The 11,591-nt window shown below is 33.6% G+C and overlaps 2 protein-coding genes across 3 annotated transcripts in view; one reads left to right on the forward strand and one right to left on the reverse strand.

Annotated features, from left to right (window-relative positions):
- Positions 1–426, reverse strand: part of LOC107494847 (kelch repeat-containing protein At3g27220) — a 7,725-nt gene extending 7,299 nt beyond the window's left edge. Inside the window, exon 1 of the mRNA XM_016115883.3 lies at positions 40–426. Coding sequence (XP_015971369.1) covers positions 40–249 — 210 coding nt within the window. The 5' untranslated portion in view covers positions 250–426. The remainder of the gene's footprint in view (positions 1–39) is intronic.
- Positions 427–3,417: 2,991 nt separating this feature from the next.
- On the forward strand, positions 3,418–11,130 carry LOC107494846 (transcription factor GTE8). Of its 2 annotated transcripts, XM_016115881.3 has the most exons (11): positions 3,418–3,732; positions 3,996–5,306; positions 5,544–5,592; positions 5,681–5,812; positions 6,462–6,532; positions 6,660–6,732; positions 9,701–9,781; positions 9,861–9,976; positions 10,092–10,158; positions 10,267–10,397; positions 10,484–11,130. In XM_016115881.3, the coding sequence occupies exons 2-11, from the start codon at positions 4,071–4,073 to the stop codon at positions 10,751–10,753; spliced, it is 2,226 nt and encodes a 741-aa protein (XP_015971367.1). In that variant the 5' UTR covers positions 3,418–3,732; positions 3,996–4,070; the 3' UTR covers positions 10,754–11,130. The 2 variants fall into 2 exon arrangements, with proteins under 2 accessions (XP_015971367.1, XP_052107297.1); XM_052251337.1 differs by having other exon boundaries at positions 3,418–5,306.
- Positions 11,131–11,591: the final 461 nt, after the last annotated feature.

Below are 11,591 nucleotides of genomic sequence, written 5' to 3' on the forward strand. Positions count from 1 at the left end.
ACAGAGGTGTGCATAATAGAAAGAAGGGGGCATTGTTACCTTTTGAAGTGTGTCAAGGGAAGAATTATTCTGAAAGAGAATAACGGGAACTTGGTCGCGAACGACCCAATTGGACGTAGTTGCTACGTGGCCATGAGAGAAGGACTCCCAAATGAGATTAGCGACGAGGGCAAGACCGAGAATAGTGGAGAAGCAGAAGAAGAGAACGAGCTTGGTTGCAGAGAAGTGCTTTTGGTGAAACCTTGACATTGGTTTTGTGGGAAAGAGAAGGATTTAGAGCCGAGAGAGTGAGAAGAGCCATTTATTAATTTAGGGGGAAGAAATAAATGAAAGAAAAGGAGGTGTTGGAAGTGAAGAAGGAATGAATGGGAGAAGCGAAGAGAATCCCTTTGAGGAAACAAAGGTTCGGCGCCAATGGTTTTTGCCATCTTGGCGTTTGTTTAATACTTTAAATTTCAATTCCCATGTGTCCTTCGCTCGGTGTCAGTCTGTGTTCCCATGTAAAACCAGGTGAATGATCTTTTTTCACCTAAATCAATGACTAGATGTACAAAAGATATTTTGTCTAACGGTACAGCTTTTGTCTACTATTTTAATTCGTTTGACGCGGTAAAATTAAGATTAAATACTGGTGTATTAGTTAATAATTATTATAATTTTAAAAATATTTTAATTTTAATTTTTTAAAAATTTTAATTTTTTTTAAAAATTAAAATTAAAATATTTTTAAAATGATACAAATTAAAAGTACGAATAATTTTTGTAATTATAATAATTATTAACTGACACATTAATATTTAACTTTAGATACAGGTAATTCAATTAATAATTAATTATTTTTGTCAAAATTATTTTATTTTTAAAAAATTTTTATCGATAACTTGTTAAGAAATTATTTTAATTTTTTAATTTATTTATGGGTAATACATATATTAATTATAATCATAAATTATGCTATTTTAAATTAAATAACTTATATAATGGTGATCTCATTTATTGTTTTAATTGTTAAATTGAATAAGTCATTATTACTTTTGATTTAAAATTAAATGAGAATAAAATCGGATATTATCTTTTGTTCTTTAGATAATTATCTTTTGGATTTTAGATATATTATCTTTTGGACTTTATATACTATTTTATTTGGGCTTTAGGGTTTAATGGGTGCTATGCTCAAATATAAATACAAAAGCCACATTTGTTACTCCTTTCCCATCAAAAGAGTCACAATTCAGCCATCTAGAGATACAGAAGGCTTTGGTAACTACAAGATCTAAATTCTTCCATCAATTTCTGATTCTTATGAATAAAGGTATACTTCCGCATTATGATATATTTTTTATGATTTAATATAGATGATCTGGGTTATTAAAATTAATTTATTCCAACATAACATCTTTTAAATACCACTCATCCCAAAAGCTTTAGCTGATGGAAAAAAGTAACACTAATAGTTATATCTCTAATACTCTCTAAACCTCCATTGTACATATTGTACAAATATTTCATTAGCTTCTTATACTTTCTCATAAATAAATTCCACTAGGGAGTTAATAGAGTATTTGTACAATATGAACAATTGGCTATTTATTTGGTTTAATATGAGTTAAAAAATAAACATTCAAGATAAAATATTACTAATTTTTCAAATACAATACATCCATACTATCTAAAATAACTATCTGAATACCAAGAATAATTAAACATTCCTAAATTCTCATTATACACATTATACAAATATTTTATTGGCTCCCTGTACTTCCTCTAAATATTTTCCTCTTTGACGCGGCATGTCTTTTTCTTCTTTTTGATACTTCATGCATTTCTTTTTTGGTGTCATATGATACTTCATGCATATTCCTAATTGATCACATCTCACAAATTTTTTTAAATGACTCACATTTTTTGTGGGTAACTCAATGAGTCACATTTTTTGTGAGAATAATTTTTTTAATTTTATTCTTTTAATGTTAGGAATAATTTTAAAAATTTTCAACATCATTAAAGACAAAAAAACATATTTTACCTTTATTTTTAAATCAAAATTAATGTGATAATTTTAAAACTTTTAAGAGTTTAGAAATAGAAAAAAACATATTTATTTCTAAATAAATGACAAAACCAAACAAAAGAAGTCTTTAATAACTATAAATGTGACTAGCACTTACAATTTCAAAGTAACAAATTTTCTTTAGTTATAATTAAATTTTTTGGGTAAACCGCTAAAGTCATCCTGTTTTTTAAAAAGTTGACAAAAATATCTTTTATTTTAGATAACCATAAAAATAATTTTAAAATATTATAAAATATGATAAAAATAATTAAAATAATATTATTTTTTAATAATTGACAAATAATTTTTATATTTAATAAATCGCTGATGTATTTGTGTTATGAATGCAATTAAGGAATGAATTTATTGATATCCAGTGTGGATCAGTATCGGTAAGTACAAGTAGAGTTCATGAATGATAAGTATAGTAAGTAAATTATAGGTATTGGTATGGGTATGATGTATATTGAAATAAGAAAAATGAAAAGAACATAGATATAATGCACCATCATGTAATCTCACCTACGTAAAAGAGTGAGAAGCATCACCAACACCATGAAGAATAGAGAAACGAAGGAGATGTCAGAAAGAAAAGATTCAGTATTCACATGCCTTTCTATCTCCTAGCATTTCTTTGGCTTTTAGATCTGGGGATTCCAATAACAAATTTTATTATTGTTCTTCTTGCACGAATTGTATTCCTTTTTTGTCACTTCACTTTTTACTTTTGCAAGGCTCTCACTCCCCTTTCTCACATTAGTTTGATGCAAAATTTTGTAAAAATATTTAGATAATTATTTAAAAAGTGCATATAAAAATTGGATTAAAATTTAAATTTTATTTTTTAATGTTTAAAAAATATTTTTGATATATATATTTAATATTGAGTATTTTTATTATTTTTAAAATATTTTAAATATATTTTTATTATTAATAAAAATGAAATAATTTTTGTCAATATTTTAATATTTCAAGTACAAATTTAATAATTTATCTTTATTTATATTGCATAAAAAATAATTAATACTAATAAAAAAATAAAAATTTAGATGCAGTAAATTTATATGAAATTTAAAATGGTTAAATGACAATTTAACGATTGGTAGGGCGTATCGGATGGAGGCCATTACGGTAAATGCGTGCCAGAGAAGTCACAGCACTTCATGGAAGCTTCTCGTCTAGAAACAAATTGCGGCACGAAATAATCGTGAACGTTGATAGCACATCCAACGGCTGATACTCTTTATCAGCAGCATCCGTCCGATCTTCAAATCTCAAAAGGATCAACGGTCCAAGCAAATTGCAAAGTAAGGAGGCGGCTGTTATATATTTACTAAAAACAAGGTCAGACTCGAGTCTCTCCCTCTTTCGCCCTTCGACTTGGCATTTTGCTTTCTTCTCATCACTCTTCGCTCAATCACCAAGCTCGCTCTCTGAAACGGCGTCGTTGTGTTCTTCTTCGCTTGCTGCTCCTCCTACAGTCTTACGCTACGAAGTCGTTTGGTACTCCTCCCACTGTCGTTTTCATCAAAACGCGTCGGCGTTTCGTTCATCTGTTTCCGTTTACTGCAAAACAATAGGGTTTCGTCTCTAGGCCTGTGATCTCTCTATCTAGTATCGAATTGCTGCTTCGCTGAGCACGCTGCTACTTCTGGCTTGTGTTTTTCGGTTACTCAACGGTAATTGCTTATGCGTGTTTGGAATTTCCATTCGAATTCGACTTCTTGTGGTATAAAAAGTTGCCGAATTGGTGTGAAACTGCACCATTTGCATAAAGGGATTTGAGTTTCTTTATGTTTCTCTAAAGAATTTCTTTGCAGTTTCGTTAATTTCTCGGTGCAACAATTCATTCCCCTTTCTAACCTCTATCTCTAGTAGTAGGCTAATTTTGAAAATTGCCTTGTTGAATTATGGTTTTTATGTAATTGACATCTCTGAACAGTTATCCTGAACTACACCTTGCGGTTAGAAGCGAACCGATAAATTGTTCTTGGGAACGGATTTTGCTTGTGTTACGATGGCAAAGAGTAGGTTTTCTGGAGGATATTATGGGAACACTGTTGGGACAGCCGGCGAATCCGAGGGATCTGGTAGCTCTGGAAGAATAGACACTGAAATTACTGTTTCAGAGGACTCTTGTGTTCCTACAAGGAAATGTATTAGTTTGAATTCGAGCCGGCGCGATGTGTTTGGGGTTCCAATGCAAGTTGTTCCATTGTCGAAGTTGTCGCACTTTCAAAGAAAAGACCTGGTACTCAAGCTGAGATCAGAGCTTGAGCAGATTCGAGCACTTCAAAAGAAGGTTGAACTACAAGCAGCTAGCGGTGTTGCACTGTCATCCTCCAGTGATATTCTAAGCTGTAGCAATGGGAATAAGCATAATGCATCCCGGATTGATAACTCGAGGAAACCGTCGATTCCTAGTTCCATACCGGTGAATAAATTGAAAGCATCAGCTGATAAACCTCGAAGCTGGAACCGGGGATCTACCGGCAAGTTTCAGTCTGCCGCAAAGAATTCTTCACCCAGCACGGCAAATATTTTGTTGATGAAAGATTGTGAGTCGCTGTTGAAACGGTTGATGAGCCACCAGTTTTCTTGGGTTTTCAACTCACCTGTAGATGTGGTGAAGTTGAATCTTCCTGATTATTTCACAATTATCAAGCATCCTATGGATTTGGGAACAATAAAAAGAAAGATAGCTGCTGGATCATATAAGGGTCCCTTGGAATTTGCTGGAGATGTGAGGCTTACATTTTCGAATGCAATGACTTATAATCCCCCTGGGAATGATGTCCATTTCATGGCTGATGCCCTCAACAAATATTTTGAAGTGAGATGGAAAACAATTGAGAAGAAAATTCCAAAAATGGATGCTCTGCCACTGCCTGCGAAGTCAGACACTTTTGAAGATGTGAAAAGTGCAAAGCCAATGCCTCCTTCAAAAAGGAGGAAAATTGCATCAGTGCCCTCTCAACCTGAAGTTTTGCCACCTCCTAAGCGGGTTATGTCGGATCAAGAGAAGCACAAGCTAGGTAGAGAATTGGAGTCTTTGCTGGGAGAAATACCTGTCCATATTATTGAATTCTTAAAAGAACAGAGTTCAAATGGTAGAGAATGTGGAGAGGATGAAATTGAGATTGATATTGATGATCTCAGTGATGATACATTGTTCACACTACGCAAGCTATTGGACGACTATTTGCAGGAGAAGCAGAAGAACAATGCAAAGGTGGAAGCGTGTGAAATAGAGGTATATCAATTTCTTAACCCTTTCATAATTTTAGTTAATCAAATTTTATCGTATCGGTGGAATCATCCATGTAACCTACATTATACCCTTTGGGTGCGGATGCTTGTGTACTGAGCTGCCTTTTTGATACTAAGTTACTGAAACCCCCCTCCCCCCCTCTTCCTTTCTCTCTCCCAATAATGGATGACAACTGAATTTATGATTTTTATTTCTGGTTATCTATGTTTTCTGTTGCAGCTGTTGAATGATTCTGGGCCAAGCAATTCTTCTTTGCAAGCATTTAAAGGTTATACTCTGTGTGTTTGTGTATCTATGCACCTGCACGTGTTTGTGTACTAAATTTGATTTTCTATTTGAATTTGTGCCACTTGTAGCTAATGATCCAGCTGATGAAGAAGTGGACATTGGGGGAAATGAGCCTCCTGTCTCTAGCTGTCCTCCTTTGGACATTGAAAAGGATACAACTCATACTATGGACAAACGGTTAAGTCCTGGTAGCTCCAGTGGTAAGTGGGGTTTGAATTTTTACATGATGCATTGTATACGGAAATAATGTGTGACTATGTGATACATTTGGTACATGATAGGGGAGTATTACAATAATATATTATATGCTTTTTCTGTTGTTTTATCACAGCTATAAACTGAATTTTCAGAAAAGCAACCAATGCATTCATAGTTAGACCTATGCAAATCTTGAAGTAAAAATGCTAGTTTTGTTTCCAGATGAGGGAAAATAGTTTTTATTTGTTCAGATGATGTTACTGCACCTAAAGTTTACTTGTTTGATTTAGATTTTGAGTACGTCAAACGCTTTTGTAGCCTTATAGCCTTATAGCCTTATAGCTTAGGCAATGAAGTTGAACACTAACTTGGGACATTTGGCTACATTTTACTGCAAGCTAACTGATGATTCATTGCAACATGCTTGAAGAAACTTTCAGTAGCTTTTGATTCTGCATTTTAGAATCTCAAGGCCACTATTACCTCATTGCTGTTTATTATCTTTCTCTCTCTCTCTCTCTCTCTCTGGCCATACTCAAACACCATTTGGACAACTTCCCTTTCAGCTAAATGCTTTGGAATTCTCTTTTGAATTGCCCATAATTTTTACATCAACTGGCGACTATAATATCTGATGTGGGCATTGTGCAGATATGGACTCTGGTAGTTCTTCTGGTAGTGAATCCGGTGATGGGAAAGCAAGTCCAGTAAATGTTGCAAAGGTCTGGTTTGTTATTAAGTGGAAGATTTTATTTGGTTATCTGTAATTGCTGGTGCTGTTCCTAATATGTTCTATGATTTCTTTTGCTACATGCTGTAATCTAATCTTTGGTTTGGGTTCTTCTACAGGAACCAGAAAATGTGGGTTCTGGGGATCAATTGGAAGAAAAGCTTAAGGCTACTGATGACCTTGAAATAAATCGTGAGTTCTTGGTTTGTCTTTTTCATACTAATTGAAGGTGAAAAACATGATTCACAGTTTGGAAAAAAGAATGCATTTCTTTATGCTAAAATTAAACTCTCCAAGCCTAGATGCTATTTTGATAACTGCACTAAGGTGTACAATATAAAGCGGAAGTTATTAGAGTTCCATATTGCCTAGACAAGGCCTTGATATCACTTATAATTGTTGGAAAATCCTTTCATCTTGAGCTAGTTTAAGAGGTTGAGTTAGGTCTACTCAATTCTAATGAGAGCATTATCCAACTAGGATTATGTTAGGATCCAACTGCAAGTTATCTGATTCAACCCTCAATGGAAGTATGGGATTCCGATGTGGGGTTTATAAGCCCTTCAACTCCCAATCACAATAGATAGTGTTTTGATGTGGTTCTCTTAGGGTTCTTTTCAATTCCTACTAGAGACTTCCACCATATCCTTTAAATAAAGTTGGTGATGTGGGTTGTAATGCCAGAACTGAGACGCTCAGGACTAATGAAGGGGCTAGTGAACATCCAGCCTGTTTGGGCAGGGGTGGGATGTTATAACCCTTTCAATGGCTAGCTTTTTACGGTCTTGGTTCCTTGTAAAGTTGACATGCAAATAGGGTAGGAAGGGACTTGCCAATGGAGCATCAAGGAAGGACCAACTTTTGGCAAGGAAAGCAAGGATGTGTCCTGGCCTCAAAGGTCCAAAGTCCTATAAATTATCTCGTGACAAAAATGGGTCCTAACTGCTTCATATTTTTCTTTACTTTTTTCCCATACACACACACAAATTCTCTCTTGCAAAAATGGGTCCTAATTGATACATATTTTTCTTTACCTTTTTTTTTTCCATTTTATGCAAAAATTCATTCCTAAAAGCTCTAAATAGATAAAATTCTCAATCATCGAAGCTTGAAAATCCAAATTAAAATTGAATTTCTAAGTTTTGAATTTTTCCCATATAAAATTAAACTTCAAACCTTCAAAATCCATATGTTAAGTTCCTCCAAATTTTTTTGTTCCTCTTCCTCACAATCCAAACCCACAAGACATGTTCATTTTCATTTCCCACAACTTTTAACTCTTTGGTGGGTGCACCATCACATTCACCTTCTCTCTCCCCATTATGGCTATATTGGGTTACACACAAAAATTTAGGAAAGAAATTTTATGCAGATGAGTTTTCAAAGAGTAAGTTTTCATGTGAGAAAATATTATCAGAACAGTGTACTTCTAATCTTATTTGGTATTTGTTAAATTATAAAAAAATCACAAATTTAGTTTTTTTAAAGCATTTCAAAAACATTACACGACTTAGTGAGTCAAATCTTGCAAAAAATGAAGTCATTCAATCACGGAAAAAGAGCACGAGAGAGTATTGTTCGACTGGGATTGTAGTTGATAGTTATTAAAGTCACCAAGTTCTGCTAATCAAACAACAGGTGGGATCAGCTGTTGTGCTCATCGAAACAGGGGGAACTTAGTTTAACTTTTGATTTTAATCTTTAAAATAGGAGACACCAAGATCCTGAAGGAATTCAAATTACGAGAAATGCTAGAGTTCACTTCCATCTAACTATCTCAGAAGGTTTTCCTTGAATTCCATTTCAGACTTATTTCACAGTGACCATACAATAGGTCAAGTTGGCTGCCTGTGGTATTAAAGACTAAGGTTCTGAAAACCGGATCGATCATCGAATCGCTCTGGTTATTGGTTTATTGGTTCAATCAGTTCAATCGTGATCCAACTGGAAAAATTGTTTTATAATAAAATAATAAATAAATTATAAATAAACACTCTAAAACATAATTATAGTCTAAAATAAACTTTAAAATATCTTCAAAATTTAAAGCAATACATGAAATGTCATCAACCGAAGTCTTAAGATCTTTAGAAAAAGTACAAACTTAAATCCAAATATGAAATATGAATTGCCAACATAAAAGTGTCATCAATCATCAAAATCCGCAAAAATTTGCTGCAGATTTGCGTTGTTGGGATCATCTTCACCTTCATTTCCACCCTCTTGAGCAGAAGAATCAAAAGATGAAGCATAAAGACCACTACTACCACTGTTACTTTGATATAAATGAGCATCAATATCACCTAATAAAATACACATATCATCATACGGAACTTTAGGACACTTTCTAACATTTCCGGTTATCTTTGCTAAGTGTTTTTTCATTCTGTGAATTTTGCCTCCTCCAAAAATTGTAGACAAAATAAACATTGATATTGTGGCTTTTCATTCATTACTTGGTTGATTAGCAACCAAATTATTATCCACGGAAATATTATTATCAGCAAATGCTTCTTGGTTGATATTATTATTCATAACTGAAATCAATAAATTATCAACAGAGTCACAATCTAAGTACAATTAAATCACAAAACAATATAGTAAAACACGAGCTAATCACTAATCACTAATATGACTGATTATTGGTTCTTAAACAAATGCTCCTGTTTTACTATATTATTGGTTCTTAATCACACTGTTCTCTCTGTCCTGCGCTCAAACAAATGCTCCCCTTGGTGTTTGGTTATGGACTATCATGATGACCCTAACCTAAATACCCCTGTTTGGAAAAAAACATTGCTGATTTCATGGGACCTATCCTGAGCCAAAATGGTATTCGGATCTCTAGATCAAGAGCTTAGACTATTAAAGAATTTGTCAATTCCAAACAATGCTAAAAGTTTAACTTGTTCCATAAATTGTTCTTTTCATCTGAATTGTCAAACATGAATGAAACACAGCAGTATCCACATAAAATAACTTCAAGGAAGTCCATTTTTTTCCTTCCCTCTTCTATATATTCAAATGAGAGAATGATATATAGTGAATCCACCTATTGAGATTTTAGACATTAATTGGGAATACTTTTTTATTATTACTAATGATAAAGCTTACATTATCTTTTATTAATCATTGGGCCCTTACCTGTTATTCCCTGCAGAATCTGTTAGTGGCTTAGATCAACTTGAGGATAACTCTCAGCATAAGCCAAGTTCTCTTGATTCTGACTACCGTCAGGATGGTAAGTTTGCGTGGTTTACTGAAGATACATCTTTTAGTGATATGCACTACATGAACACAGAATCTTATTTATGTTGCAGGAGACAGTGGTCCTACCGAGAGACAGGTTTCTCCTGATAAACTTTATCGAGCTGCCATATTGAAGAAGCGATTTGCTGATACTATCTTGAAAGCACGAGAAAAGACGCTCACACAAGTAAGTACATTTTATATTTGAACTGACATGAAACAATATTCTCTATTAACGTGTCCTTCTGATCCTTACTTATATCTAAATTAAATTTAATTTGATTAAATTTGGCTGAGCTCAGGATGAGAAAGGGGATCCAGAAAAGTTGCGCCAGGTTAGAGAAAAACTTGAAATGGAACAACGAAAAGGTAATTTGCATCTTAATACATGTGCCACATAAGAGTGCTGATCACATACTTGCTATCCAACTTATGAATTTTAACTAACCTGTGTGAGGTTGACTCGTTCTTGAGCAGAAAAGGCAAGGCTACAAGCCGAAGCAAAGGCTGCTGAAGATGCTCGAAAGAGGGCTGAAGCAGAAGCAGCTGCGGAAACCAAACGAAAGAGGGAACTCGAAAGAGAAGCCGCAAGACAAGCATTACTGCAGGTAAATAGGCAAACTCTGGCTTGCCGAAATGCATCCATTGCCCATTTGCTCAGATTTTATTGGGTTATATACTGGCATCTGTGCAGATGGAAAAGACAGTTGAAATCAATGAGAATTCTCGGTTTCTCGAAGATTTGGAAATGCTTAGAGCTGTGCCTGCTGAGCAGTTGCCGAGCTCTGTTGATGAGACAAGTCCTGATCACTCTCAGGATGGTCTGGGGAGTTTCAAGTTTGCCGGGAACAATCCCTTGGAACAGCTTGGATTATATATGAAAGTGGATGATGAGGAAGAGGAAGGAGAGCCACCCTGTGTTTCAAACCCTGTGAATGATGTAGAAGAGGGAGAGATTGATTAAGTTACTCGTATTTTGTATGATGAACCGGGGAGAAAAGTATAATTATCTTCGTCCCTTTAAATTTCCCGACTCCTTTAGTTCTTTTAATGTTTTTTATTGTTGAAAATATAAAAAAAAAGAATAAAACGTTATATAGTTCCCAAAATGCACTAAACCCATCACAGATGGGAGGGAGCATATTTGCTTGCCGCACAATCCAGCCTCTAGAATAGAAACATTATTTAGGGTGTTTGAGTGACTTCCGTTTAGGTTAAGTGATATTTATATGTGGTTTTTTCTTGATATGTTACTTCATGTATATAATAGTTCATTATCATATGCTGTACAATGCTCATTACCATATTTTTGTAAAATGCAGAAATATTGAATTTGATGGATTTTATCGGGGTTAGTGTATACAGTAAGATTAGTTTGAAAAAGTTTATATTTTTGAAAAGTAACTTGTACAAAATAATTTTTAAAAGATAGTTTTTTTTTAAAATTGTAATATTTGTGTCTGCTAAATTAAATTAAGAGTAATTTTTAACAAGTACAAACATCAACAAATATATTTGGTAAAATAATTTTTAAAATTTAAAAATATTATAATAAATATTAATATAAGAATTAAATTTAGATATTAATTAATATATGAGATTATACTAAATATTTTAATTGTAATAAGTACAAGCCAATTTTAAAAAATTTCTTTTCAAGTATTTTTAAAAGTATTCTAACTTGTAAAAATGGCAAAAATTACAAGCACAAGCACGTACCTATTTTGATTTTAAACTAAATCGTAGTATAATTTACACAACTTTGGCTTTTAGGTTTGTCAAACAACGGTTGGAATGGTGAG

This window comes from Arachis duranensis, chromosome 6 (assembly GCF_000817695.3).
Source record: "Arachis duranensis cultivar V14167 chromosome 6, aradu.V14167.gnm2.J7QH, whole genome shotgun sequence".
Classification (NCBI taxonomy): domain Eukaryota; kingdom Viridiplantae; phylum Streptophyta; class Magnoliopsida; order Fabales; family Fabaceae; genus Arachis; species Arachis duranensis.

What these genes read in the sequence shown, in the direction of transcription:
- LOC107494846 (XM_052251337.1), top strand. Translation starts at nt 4,071, where the DNA reads ATGGCAAAGAGTAGGTTTTCTGGAGGATATTATGGGAACACTGTTGGG. An exon ending in TTCTTTGCAAGCATTTAAAG is followed by an intron (nt 5,593 to 5,680) that starts GTTATACTCTGT and finishes TGCCACTTGTAG; the next exon opens with CTAATGATCCAGCTGATGAA. An exon ending in GTCCAGTAAATGTTGCAAAG is followed by an intron (nt 6,533 to 6,659) that starts GTCTGGTTTGTT and finishes GTTCTTCTACAG; the next exon opens with GAACCAGAAAATGTGGGTTC.